Raw genomic sequence first — 26,952 nt, 5'->3', positions numbered from 1 at the left:
AAACATCCATATAATTAAGCTGCCACCAGAGGTATAACGGAAAACTCAGTTCTCTCTGCACCTCCCAACTTTCAGAAATTATTCAAAGAACTGGTCTCCTGATTTGGAGCAGAGTGACATTTTGGGCACCCCTCACTAGGACCCCGTGAACCGTGTTAACCTACTGCTTCTGTGTAGATACAATAATAACCAATAAAAATGACACCTTTTGTACCACTATAGTCGTTATTACCATATGTTTTGTCACTTTTTTCCAAATATTAGTGCCAACATTTTATCACATATTGGTAGTCATAACCGCTCTAGTTTAGATCCTGTTTCTAGTGGTCAAACTCTTTCACATTGAGGATATGTTTTACAGTAATCACACTGTATGTGTATACTGTACCATAATCTCCATGGCGCTCCAGCGTGACGTCCCCCAGTACATGGCCATCCCTTGGTTAATTACGTAGGACATTGCTCTGACAATTTCTAAGTGACAAAGGAAAAATAGTTACAATGTAGGGTAATATGAAACAGATCACACTATGAGTAGAGAGAACCATTATAACCATGGATGGGAAGACCTGGGAAGAAAACATCACCGTTTGGTTGAGTAATGACATCCCTTCTGGTGTGGCCAGAAAGTGCTGTCTAATCAGCACTTCGATATGCCACACCTGTCCAATATTCATGCTGTCTAATCAGCACCTTGATATCCCACACCTGTCTAGTATTCATGCTGTCTAATCGGCACCTTGATATGCCACACCTGTGAGGTGGGATGGATTATCTCGGCAAAGGAGAAGAGCTCACTAACACAGATTTTGGGCTCGTTCACACGAACGTTTTTTACGTTCCGTATACGGACCGTTTTTTGTGTTCCGTATACCGTCCGTATACGGAACTATTCATTTCAATGGTTCCGCAAAAAAAAAATCAAATGTACTCCGTATGCATTCCGTTTCCGGATTTCCGTTCCGTTGAAAGATAGAACATGTCCTATTATTGCCCGCAAATCACGTTCCACAGCTCCATTCAAGTCAATGGGCCAGATTTATCATTAGCTCAGGTCAGAATAATGGAGTGAAAAAGTCCCAAAAAAGTCCCAAACGCTAAAACTGCGCACAAATTTGCGACTTTTTTCTGCTCTGCACTATGCTCGCCAGTTTTCTGAAAGTGGGCGTGTTTTCTTATGTAAATGAATCTCTAGACAGATTTACTATTGGGACTATTTAAAAAAGTCGCAAAAAAGTCCCAATTTCACTCCAGTGAGGACCATGCTTATCTTATGAGACTTTTTAATAGAACATGCGACTTTTTCATAAAAACGTGCGACTTTTTCGCAAAGATGTGCGACTTTTGTAAAGCTGCTTACTGACGGATAAACTGCTACCGTCAAACCACATTTATTACAGTCTTAAAGGGCCGATCATAAATCTGACTTGGCTAAAACTGACTTTAGCCATATGTTAAAGTGGAGTGAGCTGTCAGAGCAGTGATAAATCTGGCCCAATGGGTCCGCAAAAAAAATTGAACAGATACGGAAATGCATCCGTATGTCTTCCGTATCCGTTCCGTTTTTGCGGAACCATCTATTGAAAATGTTATGACCAGCCCAATTTTTTCTATGTAATTACTGTATACGGAAAAACGGAACAGAAACGGAAACACAACGAGAACAAAAAAACGGAACAACGGATCCGTGAAAAATGGCCCGCAAAACACTGAAAAAGACATACGGTCGTGTGAGTAATGGGTCTTTTGTGATGGTAGAAAATGTTTCAGATCTTTGAGTTCAGCTCATGCAAAATGGGAGCAAAACCGAAAGTGTTGCGTTTATATTTTTGCTCAGTTCACTATAATTGCCAAGTCAGCAACTACAGGGTAGAGGAAACGATTGATTTTCCTGCAGAGAAATACGTTCATTTATGCAGACTGGTTGCAGAAGCCGGGGTGTTGCAATGCAGGTCTCATAGGGTAAATACTTCTCACAGTACTGTGGGCTCTTCCACCGATACAAAAAACTCTAAAAAGGTCTAAAAAGGATTTTGGTGCCTCGCATGACATGCACACATTATGAATATGATGTTTCAATATCAGGGATTATCAATATGTTATAATTAAAAATAATCAGTCATTGTGAGGTTTAGAAGCAAGCTTGGCTTTGCTTGTTCTGCAGCAAATGCGATCTATTCAAGTGTCACTTAAGCGCCTTGTGTTAGATTAGAAAAAACTATGGGCCAGATTTATCATGACTGACAGCTCACTCCACTTTCACATATGGCTAAAGTCAGTTTTAGCCAAGTCAGATTTATGATCGGCCCTTTAAGACTGTAATAAATGTGGTTTGACGGTAGCAGTTTATTTGTCAGTAAGCAGCTTTACAAAAGTCGCACATCTTTACGAAAAAGTCGCACGTTTTTATGAAAAAGTCGCATGTTCTATTAAAAAGTCTCATAAGATAAGCATGGTCCTCACTGGAGTGAAATTGGGACTTTTTTGCGACTTTTTTGCGACTTTTTTAAATAGTCCCAATAGTAAATCTGTCTAGAGATTCATTTACATAAGAAAACACGCCCACTTTCAGAAAACTGGCGAGCATAGTGCAGAGCAGAAAAAAGTCGCAAATTTGTGCGCAGTTTTAGCGTTTGGGACTTTTTTGGGACTTTTTCACTCCATTATTCTGACCTGAGCTAATGATAAATCTGGCCCATAGCCTATGGTCAAAAGTGGAGCTGTTTTTGGGAGAAGAAAAAATGACCATTTTCATTTGATGTGTTGATGATGCAAAAAATGAAGGATAGACAAGAGAACTATAGACATGCGGCCCCTTCTGCGGCGCTTTACAGACTTTGACATTGCACTGTCCCCAATGGGGCTCACAATCTAGGTTCCCTATCAGTATGTCTTTGGAGTGTGGGAGGAAACCCACGCAAACTCCATGCAGATGATGTCCTTGGTCAGATTCAAAACTAGGACCCCAGCGCTGCAAGGCACCAGTGCTAACCACTGAGCCACCATGCTGCCCTATGCAATCTTTTCCCTAGTGATAGAAGGTCTTTACACAGTCATGCAAAATGGGAGCAAAACCGAAAGTTTTGCGTTTATATTTTTGTTCAGTGTAATTAGAATGAAAAAAAAACAACATAGGTTGTTATTCATTTGAACACTAGAGGGCAGTATTGTTACAAAGGGATTTCTGCACTATTCAGTCCATGATTGATAACATTTCTTGACACTTAGGATGGGGGTGGGAATGATATTAGGGAAGGTGTTATGAAGTATATATTTATATAATCCGTTTTTTTTTGCATTTTATGGAAATAAGAAAGATTATGGGGCACATAATGGCATCTGTGTTGCAGCCGTGGTTTTCACGGACCCGTAAACTATAATGGGCTTGATGGATCTGTGAACTGACAAAATACAGCATGCATCCGTGCTAAAAACACAGACCCACGGACCGTACTAAAACACTGATGTGTGAATACACACATTAAAATGTATGAGGACGTGTGCTGTCCTTGGAGAACAGGAACAGCACCGTACGTGAAACACTGACGCGTGAATCAGGCTACACTGATTTTCAATTAAAAAAAGGTCTCTATAGAAAGCTAAACCCCTTTAGCACTGCTTAGAGATTTATGATACTATAAACTGTCAGGTTTGCACAGGTAGGCTTGGACAGCGAATCCGTTGATTCTGTCAGTCTCCAAAAGAACACTCTGAGTAAAGGCCATTTTACATGGGCTGATAGTGTGGGCAGTTATCGTGGATGAGCGTTCGTACAAATGGTTATTCCCAATAATTACAGCAACCAGTCTGCTGATGAACAAGCAAAAGCACATAGACACCCTCTAAAATCATCATTTGCTGGAAGCACATCAATCTGTGTTAACAGGGATGTGTGCCAGCAAACAATCTGTATGGGGATGAACAATCGCAGCAGTGATCACTGGTCCGCATATATGGGAGATGATTGCTGCATGTAAATGATCAGGCAATTACTGGGAACATTTGGATTATTCCTGATAATTGCCTGGGCATTGACCCATGTAAAAGGTCTAACTATAGACAAACAACTCTCCTGTACAAACGATAAATAGACAAAAACCTAAATCGCAATAAATCTGCAAGAGATAAGAAAGGGGATGAAATCCTCAATTTAACTTCTGAGCTGTCTGTTCAAACTGTCTTTATATAAGGGGTTAAAACTCATACGTTTAAGAACACGTTCACTTATATCATCTTGCTGCTTCCATGTACTGTATATACAATTGTATACTGTATTGTGCCCCAGTACTACCGGCCTCTGAAGTTAACATCGGGTCTTACTACAATCAGAGTATTTGTGTATGAAAGACTGTTAGGACTGTGTTCCAGAGATCTGTCCGAAGATAAACCTGGCCTGAGGTCCCTGTGAAGCTCACCATGACTTGTCAGAGTATAATTGTATGCTGAAGACTGTTCCGGTTATGAAATGTAATAATGTTCAAGCATATAGCACCACCTGGACTGAACTGCAACCACTGTGTATACTGTGCCATATCTAAGGGGCTGTAACCTTCAAGAGTTGTCGTGCCAATATTGTGAGAAAAAGACAAGTAAAATCTTCTGTTCAACTGTTGTGGTTTGCAATCGTTTCCCCACTCAACCACCCTCTTTCATGTACTGTTCATTTTTGGAAGCTGCTGCAGTTACTAATGGTGGTATTACACTGCCTGGCGAACAGGTAGTATGAGCGCCGATGGATGATAAAACATGGGCGCTCATCTGCACTGGCCTGATAATACAGGCCAATGCAAACAGAATGCTGGAGGTACGGTTCGTTCCTCCATTATTCTGTTCTTTTAATTATCAGTAGCATGTGCTGCCGATAATCGGGCATCTTTCGTCCTGATGAAAGCTGCCGATCAACCAGTGAACAAGCTTCTTCTCATTCATCATCTGATCGATTATACGAGACAATCATCGGGGACAAGCGTTCTTAGGAAGGCGTGTTCCAGATAATTTACTGATAATCGGGTGGTCTAATAGGCTCTTAAGAGGAAACAATTTTCACACCTATAAACAACTGATAAGATTAGAAACTTCTCAACAGTTTCTCTTTTAAGACTGGAAGCTAACATCTGTGTACATTCCTGACACCACTAGTCACGTAGGAGAGAGTATCACCAGAACGGGGCCGTGTGCAAGAACAATACACGAGTTCCTCCATTTCCAATTGAAACACTACAGGATCATGGGAACATGTTCTTCGCATTCCATGTCCTAAAATAACCTCAGAACAGCTGAGTGAAATTTCTAAATTCCATAATAAATCAGCTGGTCTTTAATAATAATATTAAATATATGACTTATGTTAGATGAGTACATGTAATATAGCTGTACTAAAACTTAAAAAACAAAAGATTAATGGCCATTTGAGAGTTTTGTTTGCCATTGTTTCATTGTACATGCAGATTTAGAGGATATCTCATTATCGTTCTCTCCAATATTAATTTCGTTAAGAAGAGTTAAAGGGGTTATCCCACTTTGCGTTTTTATAGTTACCTGCTGCCACCGCGCGTTCACTTCCTGGATTCTGGCTGGGGGCGGGCTTCATCTTGATTGAAGTCTTCTCCCGGCCGGGCCGCGCACTGGACTGAACGCGCACGCCGCTGCGCATGCGCCATGTGACTTATTTCTGGCCAGTATAGTACAGAGCTGGCGTGCGCGTTCGCAGCTCTGTACTATTCTGGCCGGGAAGAAGTCACCGTCGTGCATGCGCGGCAGCGTGCGCGCTCAGGACAGCGAGTGGCCCGGCCGGGAGAAAAGAAGGACTCTTCTGGGCAAGCGCGACCATCGGGATTTTGCAGAAGAGTGGTGGTCGTAACCAGGGGAGACCGAGTCACAACAATAAGGTAAGTGGGGATGAATTTTATCCTAATCGGTGGGAATTTGTTAATAAAGTATATTTACAAAAATGATCACTGTCAAATCATTAACAGATTTAACAGTGATCATTATGATGGGATAACCCCATATATAAATGATTGCTTTTATATCCACTTTCTATCTTAAAGTTGCTCTTCCACTCTGGGACCCAGTGTTGCGAAGTGGCTCTCTTCAGAAATCCTACATATACAGTGTGCCAACGTCACGTCCATCAGAATTCCTGGGGTCTGATCTATGGACAGATACATCACTTCCACGGCCCTGGATGGGGCCAACACTATTCGCCTCCCTGGTGAACGTGCAAACTCTGCACATGTGAAAGGGTGACAAATAGTTCTGACCCCATCCACAGCATCTCTCCCCTCCTGGGCTTCAGAAGTGTTGTGCAGACACCTGAAGGATGTTACATAGGATTTCTGAAGAGAGGGTTCCAAAGTGGCCGATCCACGCAACTTCTAGACGGTAAGCATATTGGAAACTTTTTTCTGCAGGCAAGATATGATTACTTAAAGGGAACCTGTCACCGGGATTTTGTGTACAGAGCTGAGGACATGGGCTGCTAGATGGCCGCTAGCACATCCGCAATACCCAGTCCCCATAGCTCTGTGTGCTTTTATTGTGTAAAAACGAACAATTTGATACATATGCAAATTAACCTGAGATTAATCCCTGACTCATCTCACATACAGGACTCCTCTCAGGTTAATTTGCATGTGTATAAAATCATTTTTTTTTACACAATAAAAGCACATAGAGCTATGGGGACTGGATATTGCGGATGTGCTAGCGGCCATCTAGCAACCCATATCCTCAGCTCTATACACAAAATCCCGGTGACAGGTTCTCTTTAAGATCAGTTGAAGGGTCAGGGAAAAGGCCCAGAAAAGTCATTTTACATCTACATATTTTTATTATATTATATATCCATTTGTTTCTAAAAACTGCCAGCAATCACCTGCTAAAAAAAATCATATCATGATTTAATTAATATACCCTTAGAGCTCGTTAACATATGAACACACAAGTGGTCTGACAACTATAACATATCATGGACACTTACTATTTCAGACTAGATTTTGCCCTTGCAAACTTTACAGCCATTGCTAATCAAAGATGGTGCTTTACATTAACTATTGTATTGGCAGTTGTATACATAAAACTATTTACAACCAATTTTGCTACTTTTAGTATATCTTTTCAGTATATCTTATACCAACATACATGACACAGGGATGGATAATAGGAGAATACATGAAATGGTACACCCCTATGAATTTGATTTTATGTTTAAATACTCTGCATGAATCAATTTTTATGAGAAAATATTATACTGTATATTGCAGCAACAGATATATATTTTTTCTATTATTTGCAGATATAAAAGTCTTCTGACTGGAGCGGGCGTGGTGTCATTCTTGCCCATAAGGCACAGAGCCAACTACTTGTGTTGAAACCATCAGATGGGCAGCTTCATTCTTATGAATTTATAATTGCCAACATCAAAGAAGCAAATGTAAGCAGAAGTGGCAAAGAAGATTAAGAAGAGTGACTAGTTTCCTGCACGCAGCTCTTTATCTTACGGGTCGTGTTCAGGCTTTCATCACACAGAATCTGGAAGCTGCCAAGAAGACAGTTTGTTTGGGTCTTAGTAGAAGGCCTCATTTATTTCCCATATACTTGTGAACATGTACACTTCTTTTTAGGGGGAAAGTGAGAAATGACTGCCTTCACGTGATGAATAAATTCCTCTAAAAATGGTGGAGTACCCCCAAAACAATGCTAGACGGAGTTCTGCCTCAAATGGTGTGCTATTTGCATGGATGCTCTCTGCCTTGATGTGATACCTGAGCAGTCAGCAAGTGGCCACGAGGCCTCCCCTTATTTTGGAGGACCCCAGACAATTGGGGAGAATGACACAATAAATGAGTCAAAGTAACTATATATCATTTTAAAAAGTGTTCCTTTTTAGATTTTTTGTTTTTATTGAAAATCTTTTTTGGTTTGTTGCAGCACATATTTTTTTTAAAAAAAAGCAAGATCCAATAAGGCTATTTATGAATTACGTGTTCATATATAATACATTGTGTTATAATGTAGTGCGTCTGTTTGTTCAGAAGTATGCTGAGCACTGTACAAGGTGTGTTAGATCCCACTGCTCTTGGCTTCCTGATCTCCACACGTGCCTCGCTGATTTTCGGCAGAATAACACAGGAGCTGTCAGCAGTCCAGCCAGGCAGCCAGAGAGGGTGAGATGCCCTTGTGAGAGCAGGGATTTGTAGCTGTCACTCATGCTTTGCTAAGAACTGCGAGCTGAGAAATGTAATAAATCCTGAGCTTGAGTCCCGGCCAATTGATTGTTCTGGCTGTGCCTGTTATCGTGTCTCTTCACATTATCACATTATAGCTTGCTGTGAAGGCCTGTGCTAGGAGAAGTGTAAAATGTGCTGACCCTTCATACGGAAGCCAATGATCTGTCTCCGTAAATAAACCTTTAACAATCCGTTAACTTATTCCAGACACCATGTACGTGTATCTCATGGGGGGGTTCTCTAAACTCAAAAGCATCATAAATGTGGAAATGTGTATTCATCTTAAATATGTATTAACCCCCAAATTGGGTTTTTAATCCCCAGGATAGGCCATCTGTATCTGATCGGTGGATGTGCGACTCCTAGTACCCCCATTAATCAGCTGTTTGAAGAGACCACAACGCTCCGTGGAACACTGCAGCCGCTTCCTAGGCCGGTGGCGCCACTTTCATCGATCATGTGGCCTAGGAGCAGCTCAGTGCCATACAAGTGAATGAGGCTGAACTGCAATACCAAGCACAGCCACTATACAATGGACAGCACTGTGCTTGGTAAACTGCGAGCAGCGCTCACCAGGGCATCTCAGCCTCTTCAAACAGGGGTGTCAAGCGTCAGACCTCCACCGATCAGATATTGATGACCTATACTAAGGATAGGTCATCAGTATTAAACACCTGCAAAATCCCTTTACGTAACAAAATGTATTGGCCAACAATCTCCTGATTTTGGGGGAGAGAAGGATAGCGGATTTCTACATACCTGATATTTTTTCCTGTGAGAGATAATCCAGGGGAAATAGCTATCGGCCAACTTACTGTTCATGTTTTTGACAAGTTTTAGACTAATTGTTGAAGAATGGACTATGCTGGCACTTTAGATATTAAAGCATACCGACACTTTCAGACAACTATTCAGAATAATCAGTCGTGTGTGTATACCTGGGGAATAACAGCCCATCTAACCAGCATATTTTTTTTTATCTTCCATTTTTAGCAGCTTTCTCCTCTTTAATCTCTCTCTAAGGCCTCCTGCACACGACCGTTTTTTTCCCCGTTTACTCGCCGTTTTTTGCATTCCGTATACGGAACCATTCATTTCAATGGTTCCGCAAAAAAAAACAGAATGTACTCTGTATGCATTCCGTTTCTGTATTTCCATTTTTCCGTTCCGTTTCAAGATAGAACATGTCCTATTATTGCCCGCAAATCACATTCCGTGGCTCCATTCAAGTCAAAGGGTCCGCAAAAAAACGGAACACATACGGAAATGCATTCGTTTCTGTTCCGTTTTTTGCGGAACCATCTATTGAAAATGTTATGCACAACCCAATTTTTTCTATGTAATTACTGCATACTGTATATGCCATACGGAAAAACGGAATAGAAACGGAAACACAACGGAAACAAAAAACAGAACAATGGATCCGTGAAAAACGGACCGCAAAACACTGAAAAAGCCATACGGTCGTGTACAGGAGGCCTAAGAGGGTAGGTGGGTACTAGCTTTATGCCCATGGAGAAAGCAGGAGATTCTGCTTCTTCCCCTCTCCACAGACCTTGCACTGGGGCTTGTAATATGACCCTTTGTTGAGCACGCAAGGTGAAAATGTTAGTTTAGGAAAGGTGGGAAAGAACTGATAACTGGAGAACAAGGTATTTTTCCCTGGTTAAATATATTACAAAAATTCTTACTATTGATTTATGGAAAGTTGTGTCAAAGTACAATGACCCTATGAAGCTTCCTGTGAAGCCAGGGCTCCCGTGTTGTAAGATAAGGGAATGAGATTGTTCGCCTTCATGAAGCATTCTGTATATAGCGGTGCAGAATAAAGCTGGCTATACTATACATAGAAGATCTTTTGCAGCATCCCACGTGCTTAGCTCCTGCGAGTACGGATTATTATTTCATGCTTGGTGCAGCACCACATGGCGAATGCCGCTGCCACAGCTAAATATCTGGAGGTGGCAAGACCTAGCAGCCCAAAGGCACCCTTGCTATTAAGCTAAGCACCCTGGCACTGGACCACCCCAACCTACGGGCACAGCACCACAACAAGAGCTGCTATGCAGCACTGCACTATACATTAGTGTAGGGACCTACTCGAAAGAGGCCACCGTGATATGGTGAGTTGCATCAAAACGTATACGAAGAGCCTCTTCCTCATGTCTAGAAATGATGCTTAGCAGCAATAGATTAATGTTCATATTATCATGTTATTTGTCCTGCACATTGACTGCTGTAAAAAAAAAAGCCAGAATTGCTGTTTTATGTCATTTGCCCCATCCCAAAAAAGTTAATAAATAAATGATGAAAAAGTTGCATGTACCCCAAAATGATCACAATAAAAACTACAGCTCAAAACCCTCAAAAAAAGAGCTCTCACGCAAAACAATAAAAAATACGGGAGTCAGATTATGCAACGCAAATCAATTTAAAAAAAAAAAGCTTTTCATTTTTTCATTTGTAAAACATAATGAAAACCATATCAATTTGTTACAGCTGTCTGGTAGAATACGGTCATCATGTCATTTTTACCATGCAGCAAATGTCCTAAAAACAACCCCCCCCCCCCCCCCATTTTCCTTCTTTTTCACGCCACAAATATATTTTTTTCTACAGCTTCACAATACATCATATGGAAAATCAAGTAGTGCCATGAAACAAATCCAACTAGTCTTTACTTTGTACGCCAGTTTCCAGAGTGCAAATATTGGGTATTTTGGTGCATGTTCAGTTTTGTGCAAAAATCTGCCAATCAAAAAATGTATGGGGGCACAGTATGACGGCTAATTAGTGTGACAGTGAAAGTTTCCTGTCCTACTGATTGGATTAGCATGCTGAGTGCCAATGCCAAAAATTTCACTTCTCCTTACTCCCCGGAGGCATTATCTGATATTATCAGCGCCTCCATATAGTATAGTAAGTCCAACTTCTCCCAGAAGAAAGTCAGCGATATCACTCAGCGGCTTCTCTAAATTCCAAGCACCTGCAGATACTGATTAGGGGCTATACTAGTAAGGCCGGGTTTACATCAATGTTTAGGCTACATCCACATCACCAGTGAACGTTTCCGGCAGAGAACAGCCTGCCGTCGTTCACTGGATCTGGCATTGCTGGATTCAACAGATCACCGCTGGATCCCTACTGACTAGAATGCCAGGTTTCAGCCAGCCAAATACCACTTAGTGCAGAGCCAAACGATCTCTAATGGAGATGTAAATGCAGCCTTAGCTTTCTGTTCTTCTAATCCATAAGGATCCGTTATTTTGAGCATCAGTTATGATCAGTTTGTGTCACTTCTGCATGCAGTATTTTTTTCTCCTGTCAAAAATACCTGATCTCTGATGGAAGTGACACCAACTGATGCTCAAAATAACAGATCCATTAGGCAGTGATGTGAACCCTGCCTAAAGGATGGGCTGATTGAGCGGCCGATGGTTGGGAAGGAAGCGTTCCTTCCCAATAGTCGGCTACTCGCTCAGTGAAGGAGACCGGTGCAATCGCTGGTCCACATACAGATTTATGGTTTCTGAGCAGCAAGTCGCTGTTTGCCCAGAAACTATGATCGGTGGTGCCTGCACGTATTGCTTGTTCATCACATTTATATGGCCAGATTACCAGGAGCGAGCGTTCACAGGAACAGTCATTCCCGATGATCTGGACAATTAATGGTTCATCTAAATCCACCTTAAGCCTCGTGCACACGTCTGTAGAACACAGACCGTGAGATACCGGCCTGGATTCCTGCTGAGTGCAGGAGCGCACGGCGTCATTGGTTGCTATGACGCCGTGCGCTTCGTGCCGCCGCCGCTGTACAGTAATACACTAGTATGATCTAAACTAGTGTATTACTGTACAGCGGCGGCACTAAGAGCACGGTGTCATAGCAACCAATGACGCCGTGCGCTCTTGCACTCAGCAGGAATCCGGTCTGTGTTCCACGGACGTGTGCATGAGGCTTTAAGGCTGTTTTCACACAGTCAGTATTTGCTCAGTGATTTCCATCTGTGATTGCGAGCCAAAACCAGGAGTGGAGACTACATAGAGATAATGGAAATATCTGCACCTGTTCTGGCTCAGTTACTGATGGAAATCACTGATCAAATACTGATTATGTGAAAGTAGCTTTAGCTTGTGCATAGTAAGCAATAGCTTGTTCTTCATATCTGCAAATACAAGGTGGCAAAAAATAAAATAAATAATATGCAATAAACTGGTTAAAGGGGTTGTCCCACAAAAAATATTCTACAGTTTTCAAACCAGCACCTGGATCTGAATACATTTGTAATTTAATGTAATTAAACATTTTGAATAGCCACTGGGCTAGTCAATAAAATTCTGTGTCTGTATAGCGCCTCCTGCTCTTTGTTCTGGCTCTTATTTCTTTGTCCTGCTCTGGGATGGCCGCACATGCTCAGTTCTATCCTTCACCTGCCTCCTGAGCTGTGATAGGTAGAGCTGAGACACGCCCCCTGAGCTGCAGCAGAAAAGACACTCCCCTTGAGCTGTCAGCTTGATATAAATCTACCAGAGCAATGAATGGATTAATGTGAGTACAGGGCTGGTTCTAGCTTTGTTAGAAAGAGATTATCATTTACTATATGATGTCTGATTTAAAAATGTTTACATTAGTCATGGGACAACCCCTTTAAGTGAGTGCACTTGTATGATACATAGTTAATAACAGTCTAGACGAGCTGTGCTTGTGGGATGCATTGCTATCCTTCTGCATCCCTCCTTACAGCTTCAGTCAGCATATTTGGTGTGTTCTCATGCGCCCCCTGTTATAGGCATCTCCAGTGACTCCTTTGCATGTATAGTATTAGTATTCTGAGGTTTTTTGTCAGGATAATTGTATTTGTTCCTGAAAGGATAAGGAAGACGTCGCCATTGAGCAGCCCCTGACACAGCGGTCCTCCAGCATTGCGAGGACTAGTGCAATCATTTGTCATGCTTTCAGCCAAAAGATTAATGTGTAAGCATTTGGGTGGATGACACAAGTTATCAGCTTCAATTTGTCCCCTTCAGCGCACATGCACAAAAAAGGCTTGGAATGCTGCTCATCTCTTGGCGTTTTCTCGCTTGCGCATTCTGTCTGACAGCAGAAAGCCTGGGTTGTTATGGATTGTGTGATATAAAGCAGCCCAACACCAGCCCACATACTGTACGGAGGAGAAGCTGCTGCTTTAACCAGATCAATTCTCAGCATTTTGCTTCATTTTACTCCCATCTACATTTATCACAGCCAGGGAGATGTTACAGGAGTCCTCCTGAAATGCTGAGACCTAACTGATGTGATTTGGGGGACGGAGATTATACACTTCAATCCATGGGGGTTGATTTTCAAACCTATTTGACAAATTTAGGAGCCGATGAGGAATTAATAGAAACGAGTCCGGAAAGTTCAGTACTGAAGTATTTTAAGGCCTCATGCAAATGACCGTTGTGTGTTTTGCGGTCCGCAAATTGTGGATCCGCAAAACACAAATGGTGTCCGTGTGCGTTCTGCAATTTGCGGAACAGCACGGACAGCCATTAATATAACTGCCTATTGTTGTCCGCAAAACGGACAAGAATAGGACAGGTTATATATTTTTTGCAGACCACGGAACGGAGCAACGGATGGGGACAGCACACGGAGTGTTGTCCGCATCTTTTGCGGCCCCATGGAAGTGTATGGGTCCGCATCCAAGCCGCAAAAACTGCGGCTCAGTTACGGACCAAAACAACGCTCATGTGCATGAGGCCTAAGGTGCCCTGGTGCTGGGCTCCTGAGATTTTTTTTCGGCTTTGCTTCAAAAAGATATATCTGTAATACACTGAGCTTACCAGACAACATACATTGCAGGTCTGGATTTTGCTAATGCTGCAGTGCAGTAAAGGATTCTGAATGGAAGGATAAAATAGACTGAAGCATTTTGTCGCAGTTTTACTACAAGACTTAGGGCGCATCTGTCAGCAGACTTGTACCTATGAAACTAACTGACCTGTTACTTGTGCACTTGTCAGCTGAAGGCATCTGTGTTGGTCCCATGTTCATATGTGCCCATATTACTGAGAAAAATGAAATTTTAATATATGCAAATAAGGCTCTAGGAGCAATGGGGGTGTTGTTGTTACTCCTAGAGCAGGCATGCTGAACCTGCGGCCCTCCAGCTGTTGGAAAACTACAACTCCCATAATTCCCGGACAGCCTACAGCTATCAGCCTACAGAAGGGCATGGTGGGAGTTGTAGTTTTACAACAGCTGGAGGGCCGCAGGTTGAGCTGTCTCTGCAACTACTGAGCCCTCTGCCCACACTGTGCCCCGTCACAGTAGTTATCCCTTCATTGTGCCCTCACAGTAGTTATGCCCTCTTTGTGCCCTCCTCACAATAATTATGCCTTATCTGTGCCTCTTCAGAGTATGCCCTCATTGTGCCCCCCCCCCACAGTAGATATGCCCTGTCTGTGCCCCTATAACAGTTTGTTATGCCCTTTCACAGTGGGTATGCCCTGTGCTCCCATAACAGTCGTTATGCTCCTTCATAGTACTAATACCCACTCTGTGCCCCTTCACAGTAGTATTGCTCACATTGTGCCCCTCAGTGATAAAATAAAAAAACAAAACAGTAAATACTGACCTTTTCCAGTTCCTGATGACCAGATGACCTCCAGCACTGATGACCAGATGACCTCCAGCACTGATGACCAGATGACCTCCAGCACTGATGACCAGATGACCTCCAGCACTGATGACCAGATGACCTCCAGCACTGATGACCAGATGACCTCCAGTGCACAGGCAGATTCCTGGCTCCTCCTTCACAGTCTGGCAGTGCAATCTGTGCCTGCAGGGCTGAATGCAATCAAACTTTTTTATTTTTAAGTTTTGCAGTAGTTTCATCCAAAAGCCCAATATTAATCCTTGGTACAAACAGTATATTTTGACCAGACGTTTCGGTCATTTCAGACCTTCATCAGTGGTCAAATTTTTTTATCTGTTCTGGCAGGGAGATTCGGACATCAGGGCTCGGATGTGCCGCATTAATATTGGGCTTTTGGATGAAACTACTGCAAAACTTAAAAATAAAAAAGTTTGATTGCAACAATTTAAATCTGTGTGTCCCTATTTTCGCTATATGTACATTGGCTGTTCCCAGCCCTTGATTGGCAGCAGAGACTACTGAATTGAGTGCGGTTCTCCATTCTACTACTTGCAGGACTGAATGGTGAAGCAGGGAGCAGAGGAGGTGCATCGGCCTGGAGGAGGAAAGGAGTGCGAGAAACTGAGCGGTCAGTAAGTGAAAGGACCGCCAGCTCCCCAGCACTCTAGCAATGAGAGCTTTCATCTGTATTGAGGGAAGCGCCCATTGCATCCGGCACCCCTCACAGCTGGCACCCAGGGCGGACTGTCTCCACCTTGGCAAGCCTCTGACTATGGGGCAGATTTACTAATCTGGTCTATAAAGTACACAGCATGAACTTTAACTAGACTGGCTAGGCATCTAACACATTTATTATATACAGTAGGCTCAGGCTGGATAATAAATTTGGTGCGCGGCTAACTTTATTCCACCTATTGGTTGGCTTAGGCTAGGTTCACATCCAGTTAACAGCGGTATTTTGTCCAGCAGAATACTGGAAACCCCAGCGGATTTGGGGACCCATTCAAGTTGTCTACTGATTACTTACTTATTACTCTCTAGCTGTTCCTACAGGGGCGTAGCTATAGGGGGTGCAGAGGTAGCAGTCGCTACCGGGCCCAGGAGCCTGAGGGGGCCCAAAGACCCTTGTGCCACATAAGAAGATACCAGTATTATAGAAAGTGCATGCTGGTCAAGTTTAAGCACTGGCTGGAGGGAAGGGGTTAGGTCAAGAATTTGGCATTGGGGGTTGGGGGGTCTACTGTCAACTTTTTGCCGCAGGCAGCATGAAGGCTATGTGCTTCCCTAGCCACAAAACACTGAGGGAAGGGGGGGACCCAAGCTGAACCATTGGACCAGGGCCCGTGAGCCTTTAGCTACGCCCCTGTGTTCCTATATCATTCTGTACCAAACACCATATAGAAGTGTGCCTTATTCTGATTGGATTCAGGAAGGAATTTTGTTCCCCTAAAGTGAGGAAAATTGTCTTCTATCTCACAGGTTTTTTTTTCTCCTCTGGATCAACTTGCAGGATAACAGGCCGAACTGGATGGACAAATGTCTTTTTTCAGCCTTATAAACTTAATTTGTTAATTTGTAACTCTTTGGCAGAGAACTGAATCCTTTCAGTCATTCCGCCACTGTTTAGGTGTGAAGACTGTTGTGTTCCTCAGTATACTGCAGATGGGGCTGCTCATTAATAGGTACCAGGGGCAACAAGAAGGCAGCAAACCCCTGGAGCAAAGACTTATAATAATTTTTTTATTATTATTATTATTATTTATTATATTGCTTTTATCATGACTGTGCTGAAAAGTACTTTCAGTTCTCTTGCATATTGCAAAAAAAAATAAAATGCTAATTTTAATAAGCTTCTTGGGCGGATTTTAAAAGCTATCATATTCAAGCTTCACTGCAGACCAGTGTGAGTGTATTCTCTGTATGCCGCTATACAAGTACAGTTTATACACTGTAAATAATGTGTTCTAATTCAATATGTAAAGAAAATTCCAATCCCTTTACATCTATCTCTGTTGTTGGAGTTATGGTTCCTTTTCTTTGTCTTTCCTTATCTTTGCATGCAACTCGCTGTCTGTGCACTCCAGACTTCATCAATCACAGGTACTGGCTTGTAGTCATCCGGAGATAACATAATGCATTGACCCATCCTGATGCAAAGGGTCAGTACAAAATGGAAAAAGTAACTAAAAGTTTATAAAGAGGATACACAAGTGAAATATGGAAAATAATGTGCAGATAAGTCATAAATGTGACAAAAAAGGGATACTTTATTACAACAGAGATCAAAAGTGGCACTGGAATGCCAGGGCACTAGGGGGAAGTTCCCAAGTCACCTACCTGCCCAGACAGCAAGACGTCATGGCACATAGTGAGCAGTAGTCTTAATGGGGTATTCCCGTCTGGGACATTGATGAAATATTGCTAGGATATGCCATAAATGTCACATAGGTACAAGTCCCATCTCTAGAACCCGCACCTTTCTTCAGAAAAGGCCCCCAAAGTGAAAGGAAAGCAGGCGCGAAGGTGCGACCACCCTCTGTTCATCACTAGAGTTCCAGTTATTTCTGGCAGTCTCGTAGAGGTGATTGGAGAGGTGGCCACGCTGATGCAGCTTGCTGTCCATTCACCGTTATGGGACTTCCAAGTACAGCTGAGCATGTTTGCCTATTTTCATAGCAATGAATGAAGAGCAAGTGTGCAGTGTGCCCTCCTTGACTTCGGGGGGCCCTATTCTGGAGAAAGGATCAGGTCACAGAGGTGAGACCTGCACCTATCTGATATTGATGGTATATCCTAGTGATATCCATAAATATCCCAGATGGGCAAACATCTTTAAACTGTCTGGTGCATCACAGTGGCTGCGGGAATGTATATGTGTGGGTGCCGGCAGACACTGCAAAGATGGGGAACAGAGATTACACATAACCCCGTCATGATCAATAGAGGTCACAGGATCAGTGAGGTAAGGCAGAGGGATGTGGCTCCCTCTCCCTTTCGGTTGGAGGCACCACAGTGAAATTGCGGAGCTCCAGTCGGTTACTATGGCGACCTGGGAGCTGCTGAAGCTTCCCAGGACTTCCATGGTAAGCTTTCTGCTAAGCTGTGCATGAGGCACAGCTCTGGACCCCCCGCAGATCTGAAGTAACACAAATTATTTCCATAATTCTAAAAAGTCTCATTGAGATACTGTTAAAAATTCAACTATAAGTCTTATCTCATGTGTTTTTTATGTTCTGTATCTGCTAAGGAAGAGAAATTGGTTGCACTCGTCGTCCACAGGGTGAGGTCCTTCAGTGGAGCGGATGTAATCCAAAACACGCTTAGGCCTCTTGCACACGAATGTTGTGCATCCATTCTGTGCATTGGGAACCGCAATGCACGAGCATTGTCCGTGCGGCGGCCGGGATGGATCGAGACCCATTCAACCTGAATGGGTCCGTGATCCATCTGCACCGCAAACAAGTTTGCCCCCCCCCCCTCCATCTTTGTAATGTAGATTGTCTACTGATTACTGACTTATTACTCTTTAGCTGTTCCTATATCAGTCTGTACCAAACACCATATCGAATTTTTGGATCTGGACTACCCTTTATCCCTTTTTTGACTCCATATTTCTAGTCTGTCCAGATCAGGTTATGTACAATAGCTCTACTAAAACTGGCCATCAGCAACACAGCCATATACAGGTCTTTGGCCTGCATTTCCTTATCCCCACGTACTTGACTTACTGATCCTTTATGAGTAATTGAACTAATCATGTTATGCTTTTTCTTGCTTCTGTACTTAAAGGGAACCTGTCACCAGGATTTTGTGTATAGAGCTGAGGACATGGGCTGCTAGATGGCCACTAGCACATCCGCAATACCCAGTCCCCATAGCTCTGTGTGCTTTTATTGTGTAAGAAAAACTATTTAATACATTTGCAAATAAACATAAAAGAGTCATATCTTACTTGTGGGACCAGAGAAGAGTCATATTTTCAAGCTCTGACACATCTCAGGTTAATTTGCATATGTATCAAATCGTTTTTTTTACACAATAAAAGCACACAGAGCTATGGGGACTGGGTATTGTGGATGTGCTAGCGGCCATCTAGCAACCCATGTCCTCACTCAGCTCTATACCCAAAATCCCGGTGACAGGTTTCCTTTAATAATTAATGGACTCTTTTTTGTTTCATTTAGTGACTTTTGTGACCAAGGTCTGGATTTGACCGAAACATCAAGATTTATAGTCACATTTCATAACAGGCATTCCTTTTCTTTTTTGCCTATATACTATATGGAAGACATGTCATAATAAAATAATTTTTATTTGCATGAAAACCTTAAGGCCCCTTTCACACGGGCGAGTATTCCGCGCGGATGCGATGCGTGAGTTGAACGCATTGCACCCGCACTGAATACCGACCCATTCATTTCTATGGGGCTGTTCACATGGGCGGTGATTTTCACGCATCACTTGTGCGTTGCGTGAAAATCGCAGCATGCTCTATATTCTGCGTTTTTCACGCAACGCACGGTTGCTAGGAGACGATCGGGATGGAGACCCAATCATTATTATTTTCCCTTATAACATGGTTATAAGGGAAAATAATAGCATTCTGAATACAGAATGCATAGTAAACTAGCGCTGAAGGGGTTAAAAAAATAAATAAAAAATTTAACTCACCTTAGTCCACTTGATCACGTAGCCCGGCATCTCCTTCTGTCTCCTTTGTTGAATAGGACCTGTGGTGAGCATTAATTACAGGACCTTTGATGACGTCACTCCGGTCATCACATGGTACGTCACATGATCTTTTACCATGGTGACGTACCATGTGATGACCGGAGTGACGTCATCAAAGGTCCTGTTCCGGTAATTAATGCTCACCACAGGTCCTATTCAACAAAGGAGACAGAAGGAGATGCTGGGCCGCGATCAAGTGGACTAAGGTGAGTTAAATTATTTTTTATTTTTTTTTAACCCCTCCAGCGCTAGTTTACTATGCAGTCTGTATTCAGAATGCTATTATTTTCCCTTATAACTATGTTATAAGGGGAAATAATACAATCTACAGTACACCGATCCCAAGCCCGAACTTCTGTGAAGAACCAAACATGTGCGATTTTTCTTACGCGAGTGCAAAACGCATTACAATGTTTTGCACTCGCGCGGAAAAATTGCGGGTGTTCCCGCAACGCACTCGCACATTTTCCCGCAACGCCCGTGTGAAAGAGGCCTAAGTGTGCAGTGGTACTTCTCATTAAGCGTATCTGCTAAGCTGCGTTCACATGTAGATTTCTGCTGCCATTTCAGATATGTGGGAAATGTGAAAAGCACAAGTGTTTTTTGCTACTTTTTGTTTATTAGGTGGTGTTTTTTGTATTTCTGTCTTCTTTTAAAAAACACAGCATGTTGGAGCTCTTGATCTTTTGGAGGCATTTTGGCATCTCCTTTATAGGGGAAAAATACCATGAAGTAAACGCTAGTGGGCAAACACTACTGATACTTGAAGGGGTTATGCAGGCAGTATCTTCAGAATAGGTAATCAATGTCTGATCGGGTGGGGTGTGACACCTGGCACCCCCGCTAATCAGCTGTTTGAAGAGGAGGCGGTGCTCTATACACTTGATTGCGCTACGTGTCGTCTCCCCTGTAGCGGTGGTGTAGTGTAAGAATTAAATGGAGTAAGTATTTGTAATTACACTGCACTTTCGAGATGTCGGGCAGTGTAATAACCAGGACGTAGTGCAGCCTCCTCTTCAAACAGCTTGTCGGCAGGGGGGCCGGGTGTCGGACCCCCATGATCAGATATTGATGACCTATACTGAGAATAGGTCATCAATATAAACAGGCTGTCGAGCCCCTTTAAGTGAGACCTGATGACAGATATATGACACTATGAACTGCCTGGTATTTCTAATTATATCTAAAACAACAAAGCAACCGTTACTCTGTATTTTTCACACTCAGCAAGGATCACATGAATTATGAGTGGGCAACCATTCAACCACAAGAACTTGGATTTGCTACTCATATCGGGAGCCAACTTGGAGTGCTCCATAAAACATGCAGGCCTGGCGGATGGTCTTATGCCCATACACTTACAAAGCACCTTTATGACGTTTAGTATGCTTCTTGGATAGGTTAGTATATGATATGAAAGCTTATTAAATCCTGCTAAAATAATCCATTTTATCACAATCCATGTGGTGTTGTTACATCCCCCCGAGACATATTTGCTGCTACTAGGTAGACTAGTCTGTAGACAGCTACATTCAGATCCTATCGACCTCGCTAGCATCTGTATACGGATTAAAGGGGGTTATCACATGATTAAACGGGTTGTACCCAAAAATAAATACTCATTTTTAAAAGCAGCATTTGAATACTTTTGTAACTGATGTAATTAAAAATGTAATGTAGCCACTGAGTTATTCAATAAAATGTATCTGTATAGCGCCACCATTTTGTTCTTTTCCTCATCTCTCTGTCTACCTTTCGGAGGGTGTGTTCTTTCTCAGTGGTGTGTCCTTCCCACTGCCGCTTTCTCCCTGTAGGGGCTCATGCACACGAATGTGGTTTGGTTCCACATCCGAAACGCAGCTCAGATGCGGACCTATTCACTTCAATGGGGCCGCAAAATATGCGGACAGCACTCCGTGTGCTGTCCGCATCCGTTGCTCCATTCCATGGGGGCCGCAAAAAAAAAAGAACGTGTCCTATTTTTTGTCTGTTTTGCGGACAAGAATAGGCATTTTTATTATGGGCAGCCCGTTGCATTCCGCAAATTCGCAAGTCATACCTGAAATGTCTTCATGGCTGTGTGCCTCAGTGGTTAGCACTGGTGCCTTGCTGCGCTGCATGGACAACATCTGCATGGAGTTTGTATGTTCTTCCCATGTTTGCGTGGGTTTCCTCCGAGTTTTCCAGTTTCCTCCCACACTTCAAAGACATACTGATAGGGAACTTAGATTGTCAGCTCCACTGGGGACAGTGAGTGATGATAATGTCTGTAAAGCGCTGTGGATTGTGTCAGTGCTATATAAGTGTGTAAAATAAACATTCAGTGACCTGAACAGAGCCCCTATCTATACTACAAATGTTATAAAATAATTCTAATGGAACAGTGCTATAACACATATTGCATAGTATTTTAAAACTGCCCAATAGCATGATAAAATTATAAAATCCCCCATCAAGGCTTATGGTGACATTGACTCCCTGGGACGGTAGTTCACCAATGCCCACGAACATAATCCAGATCCCAAGTTGAAAAGAGACAAAAAACTAGTGGGAGATCATGAGCAACTAGTTAGGCCTCTTACACGCAACCGTATGGCTTTTTCAGTATTTTGTGGTCCGCAAAAAATACAGATGATGTCCGTGTGCATTCCGTTTTTTTTGCGGAACAGAACAGCTGGCCCCTGATAGAACAGTACTATACTTGTCCGCTATGCGGACAATAATAGGACATGTTCTATCTTTGAACGGAAATACGGAAACGGAAGGCATACGGAAACGGAAGGCATACGGAGTACCTTGCATTTTTTTTGTGGATCCATTGAAATGAACGGTTCCATATACAGTCTGTATACGGAACGTAAAAAACGGAACATAAATAAAAAAAATAAATGTTCTTGTGCAAGAGGGCTTGTTCACACGACCGTATGTCTTTTTCAGTGTTTTGCGGGTTGTTTTATCCGGATCCGTTTTTAATTTTTTTTTCTTTTCAGTAGTGTTTCCGGTTCCGTTCCGTTTTTCCGTATGGCATATACAGTATACAGTAATTACATAAAAAAAATTGGGCTGGGCGTAAAATTTTCAATAGATGGTTCCGCAAAAACAGAACAGATACGGAAGACATACGGAGTACATTACGTATGTGTTAAGTTTTTTTTGCAAACCCATTGACTTGAATGAAGCCACAGAACGTGATTTCCGGGCAATAATAGGATATGTTCTATCTTTCAACGGAACGGTAAAACGGAAATACGGAAACGGAATGCATACGGAGTACATTCAGTTTATTTCTGCGGAACCATTGAAATGAATGGTTCCGTATACGGAACTCAAAAAAAAGGCCCCTTTCCAGAACGCAAAAAACTTTCATGTGAACGAGCCCTTAAACTAAATCTGTCACCAGCATTCTGTGTCTATCTCTGCACCTTTAAATTATAAGAGAGGATTATTATTTCACTTTCTGTGGTCTGCCCTTCCCTGGATGCTTTGTCATTGCCTGGTCTGTCAATTAAAGCAGCAAGGGAGGGGCTGACCACTCCGGAATGGAGCCTAGAATTAATGCTGAAACGATTGCTCAATTGAATCGAGTAATTCGACACCAAAAAATTCTCGATGCAAATTTTTGGCATTTAGGATTTGTTTGTGTCATGTGACCACAGAGCGGGAGTGAAGCACTTCCTATTAATCATCGCTCCGTGGTCAACTGTGGCCCGCACAGCGCTGTACTGTACTGTATCCTGACACATCGTCAGGTCATAGTGTACGCAAGTGCGCACTATGACCTGACGCTATGTGAAGTCAGGACTACAGTGCAGCGCACTGGAGGAGCTATGGAGCAGCGCCCCTACAGTAAAGGTAAGTACTGGCGCTGGGGACATGGCTAGGAGGAGGAGATGGTGGCACTTGGGGGCAAGCTGGTGGCACTGGGGGGAACCTCATGGCACCGAAGGGGCAGCTGATGGCACGAAGGGGGGGGGGGGCGGCTGATGGCACCGAGGGGGCAGCTGATGACACTGAGGGAGCAGCTGATGAGTTTTCATAAAGAAAAACATTCTTTTAATTCGTTTTTTGTTATTAGAGTACTCGATAGAATACTCAATTCCAAAAATAGTCGATAGCTGCAGCCCTACCTCGGATCATCAAAAATCCCAAAAAACTTTGGTGGACCTTGCCTATTCACTCATGACATGGTTAGTTGAAGGTAATGAAAAGCCAGACTTTTTCTTGGCAATAGCGAGTGGTTGTCAGGGATTAGAGAAGCGGGATCCAAACCAATTACCAGCTAATCTTCTGTTCAAAAATGGGTTACGTGCAATAAAATGCAAAAGTCACGGCCATTCTGATTAGAATCTTCTATATATGTCAAGTGATGCCTCCATGCTGTAACTGAGAACACTTTTATGTAAATGTGGGCTTTTTTGAAAATATAATGATAAAATATAATGAACACAACTCACTTGCTCTTCAGTGTTATATAACTAAACATGAGGAAATAGACCCAGCCATTTGTGAGATTAATATCCAGCTCTTTATGATTAGCATCCGTGCTGCATTATAAAGCGTGGGTGATTCCAGCAGAGAACCTTACATTTTAATACTGAGCGCCTCACACAAGCATCGACAGTATAATATTTTGTAGATAAGAAAAGCCAGGGAGGTCACAATCAAATTAAATCTCATTTTTTTTAAATGAAGAAAATACAAATAGAGATTGTGATCTCCTGACAGAGAGCTGCTTTCTCCAGGATGAATATCACTCTGCAGTTATTAGGTTTCATCAATTCGAACATAAGACAGGCTTTGAGATAATGTGCCCATTCTGTGTATGATGGCAAGCTGCCCATCGTCTATCCTTTATATGGAGAATTTAATTTCCCAGCAACAGGTGATGGGAGCCTGTAACTCAGAATCAATCATCCCTTACTAACCTTCCATGGGGGTATTATTATCCGGTCGGTTTGCGAACACCACGTCCACGTATTCCAGCTGCATCCTCAGGAGAGAGCCCTTTAATCCTACAAGCAGAGAAAGATGAAAACATACGGCAAGAGAGAAGCTTAAATGAGGTACTTACCTGACCCCTAATATAATCACTTCATCTGTCCTAAATTGCTCTCTCTGAGGCATATTTAACATATGGCACAAAGTCGCCTAAAGTGGAAGTATAAAAATGTGTATTTTTCCTATCCTCTGAAGAAAATAACATTTCTTCTCTTCATTTAGAGTTGCAATTAACACACACACACGCATATATACTGTATATATATATTTAATATATAAAGCTGAGTGTATGTATGTGTGTGTGTGTATGTATGTTCGCTAAAGGAATCCGCACCGTCGCATTTACAATCACGAAATTTGGCACACAGGTACATCAGGTGTCCGGGAAGGTTTTAGACCAGGTCTCAGCTCTCTAGCACATACCTTTCCTGAGATATTCCCCAAAAAATGCAAATATGGCACATCACATGACCTACATTAGCCAATAGAAGCCTGCAGGTCTTTCTCTTCATATCCCAACTGCCATACACACAGTCACATGTCCCTTTTTAGCCAATAGAAGCTCGCAGGCCCTTAGTCTCCACATACACACAGTTTTACACCAGGTTTCCATAACAACCCAGCCATTTTTCTTGACTGCTGCAGGTCAGATTTAAAGCGGCAGGGAGCTGTGGATGACACTGTTAAGGGAGCAGAGTGCTGTGGAAGTCACAGTTCAGGGGGCAGGTAGGGTGGCCATTCAGGCCACCCTCAAAAGACAGACTTAAAATCCCCACCCCCAGGTCCCCGATGGGGATGGAAAAAATGAAGGTAAAAATCAACTTCTGTCAGCTGCAGGGGTGGGAGGGAGGGTAACTTTCTCCCTACAGCTTACACAGTGCTGCTGTCTCAGAGTGAGCTGTTAAAAAGGACATCCCTGTGTCCGTCCAGTCCCTGCGCCGGATGGAGGACAGGGAGTCTGAAAGCTGGACCTCTGGCCACCCTAGGGGCAGGCTGCTGTGGAGCTCACAGTTAAGGGGACGGTCCGCTATGGAGATCAGTGTTAAGGGGCAGATTGCTGTAGAGGCCACTGTTAAGGGGACGGGGTGTTGTGGAAATCACTGTTAAGGAGATTGGGTACTGTGGAGGTCACTAATAAAGGGGCGACCGCTGTGGAGGTCACTGTTAAAGGGGTGGGCTGCTGTGGAGGTCACTGTTAAGGGAGTGGGATGCTGTCGAGGTCACTGTTAAAGGGGTGGGCTGCTATGGAGGTCACAGTTAAAGGGGCGGGCGCTGTGGAGGTCACAGTTAAATGGGCGGGCGCTGTGGAGGTCTCTGTTAAGGGGACAGGGAACTGTGGAGGTCACAGTTAAGGGGACAGACCGCTATGGAGGTCAGTATTAAGGGGCGGGGTGCTGTGGAGGTCACTGTTAAAGGGGTGGACTGCTGTGGAGGTCACTGTTAAGGGAGTGGGATGCTGTCGAGGTCACTTTTAAAGGGGTGGGCTGCTATGGAGGTCACAGTTAAAGGGGCGGGCGCTGTGGAGGTCTCTGTTAAGGGGACAGGGAACTGTGGAGGTCACAGTTAAGGGAAAAGACCGCTATGGAGGTCAGTATTAAGGGGCGGGGTGCTGTAGAGGTCACTGTTAAGGGGGCGGGGTGTTGTGGAGGTCACATTTTAAGAGAGCAGAGCTCTGTAAGAGGTCACTGTTAAGGGGGCGAGGGAAATCACTGTTAACGAGACGGGGTACTGTGGAGCTCACTAATAAAGGGACGGCTGCTGTGGAGATCACTGTTAAAGGGGAGGGCGCTGTGGATGTTACTGTTAAGGGGGCAGGCCGCTGTGGAGGTCACTGTTAAAGGGGAGGGGTACTGTAGATGTCACTGTTATAGTGGATACTGTTGATATCTTTTAACGACACACACAAACATTAAATTAAATAGATTAAATATACCCGTGCAAAGCCGGGTCCTTCTGCTAGTATATATATATTTATATATGTAATACCCCGGACTGGTATTACCATTTCTGCACTCCGCTACTGTGTCTAATGGTCTAACATCAATGCCATCTGCCTATTTATTTCCAGGTCCTTAACACTGTGCATTCATAATCCTGTCATGAAACAGTTTTGTACATGTAATATGCCTGGTTAACCAGCAGGTGGCAGTGTATCTGTTTGCTACCAAAGGGAGTGGTTGCAGTTCTAGTTTATTCCAGTTTAGACTCGATAGTAGAGCTGAGAAGACACAAAAGAGGTAGCAGCAAGAGGAAAAAGTTCTCCGGCTGCGGCAGGAGTCTCTCCAAAGGGAAGTAGCTCATAGAGTACCCTGACTCCATGCTAATTTATTTACTGAGTGTCAGGA

The 26,952-nt window shown here is 43.1% G+C and overlaps 1 protein-coding gene across 2 annotated transcripts in view; it reads right to left on the bottom strand.

Annotated features, from left to right (window-relative positions):
• KCNAB1 (potassium voltage-gated channel subfamily A member regulatory beta subunit 1) overlaps positions 1-26,952 on the bottom strand; it is a 393,898-nt gene that overhangs the window by 15,253 nt on the left and 351,693 nt on the right. For both annotated transcript variants that reach the window (XM_040428136.1, XM_040428137.1), the window contains exons 8-9: positions 24,535-24,621; positions 389-474 (exon numbers count right to left, since the gene is read on the bottom strand). In XM_040428136.1, the coding sequence (XP_040284070.1) occupies positions 389-474; positions 24,535-24,621 (173 nt within the window). The remainder of the gene's footprint in view (positions 1-388; positions 475-24,534; positions 24,622-26,952) is intronic.

Source organism: Bufo bufo, chromosome 4, assembly GCF_905171765.1.
Source record: "Bufo bufo chromosome 4, aBufBuf1.1, whole genome shotgun sequence".
In the NCBI taxonomy this organism is placed as follows: domain Eukaryota; kingdom Metazoa; phylum Chordata; class Amphibia; order Anura; family Bufonidae; genus Bufo; species Bufo bufo.
The sequence above is the reverse complement of the archived record's forward strand: the minus strand, read 5'-3'. Positions and strand labels throughout refer to the sequence as shown.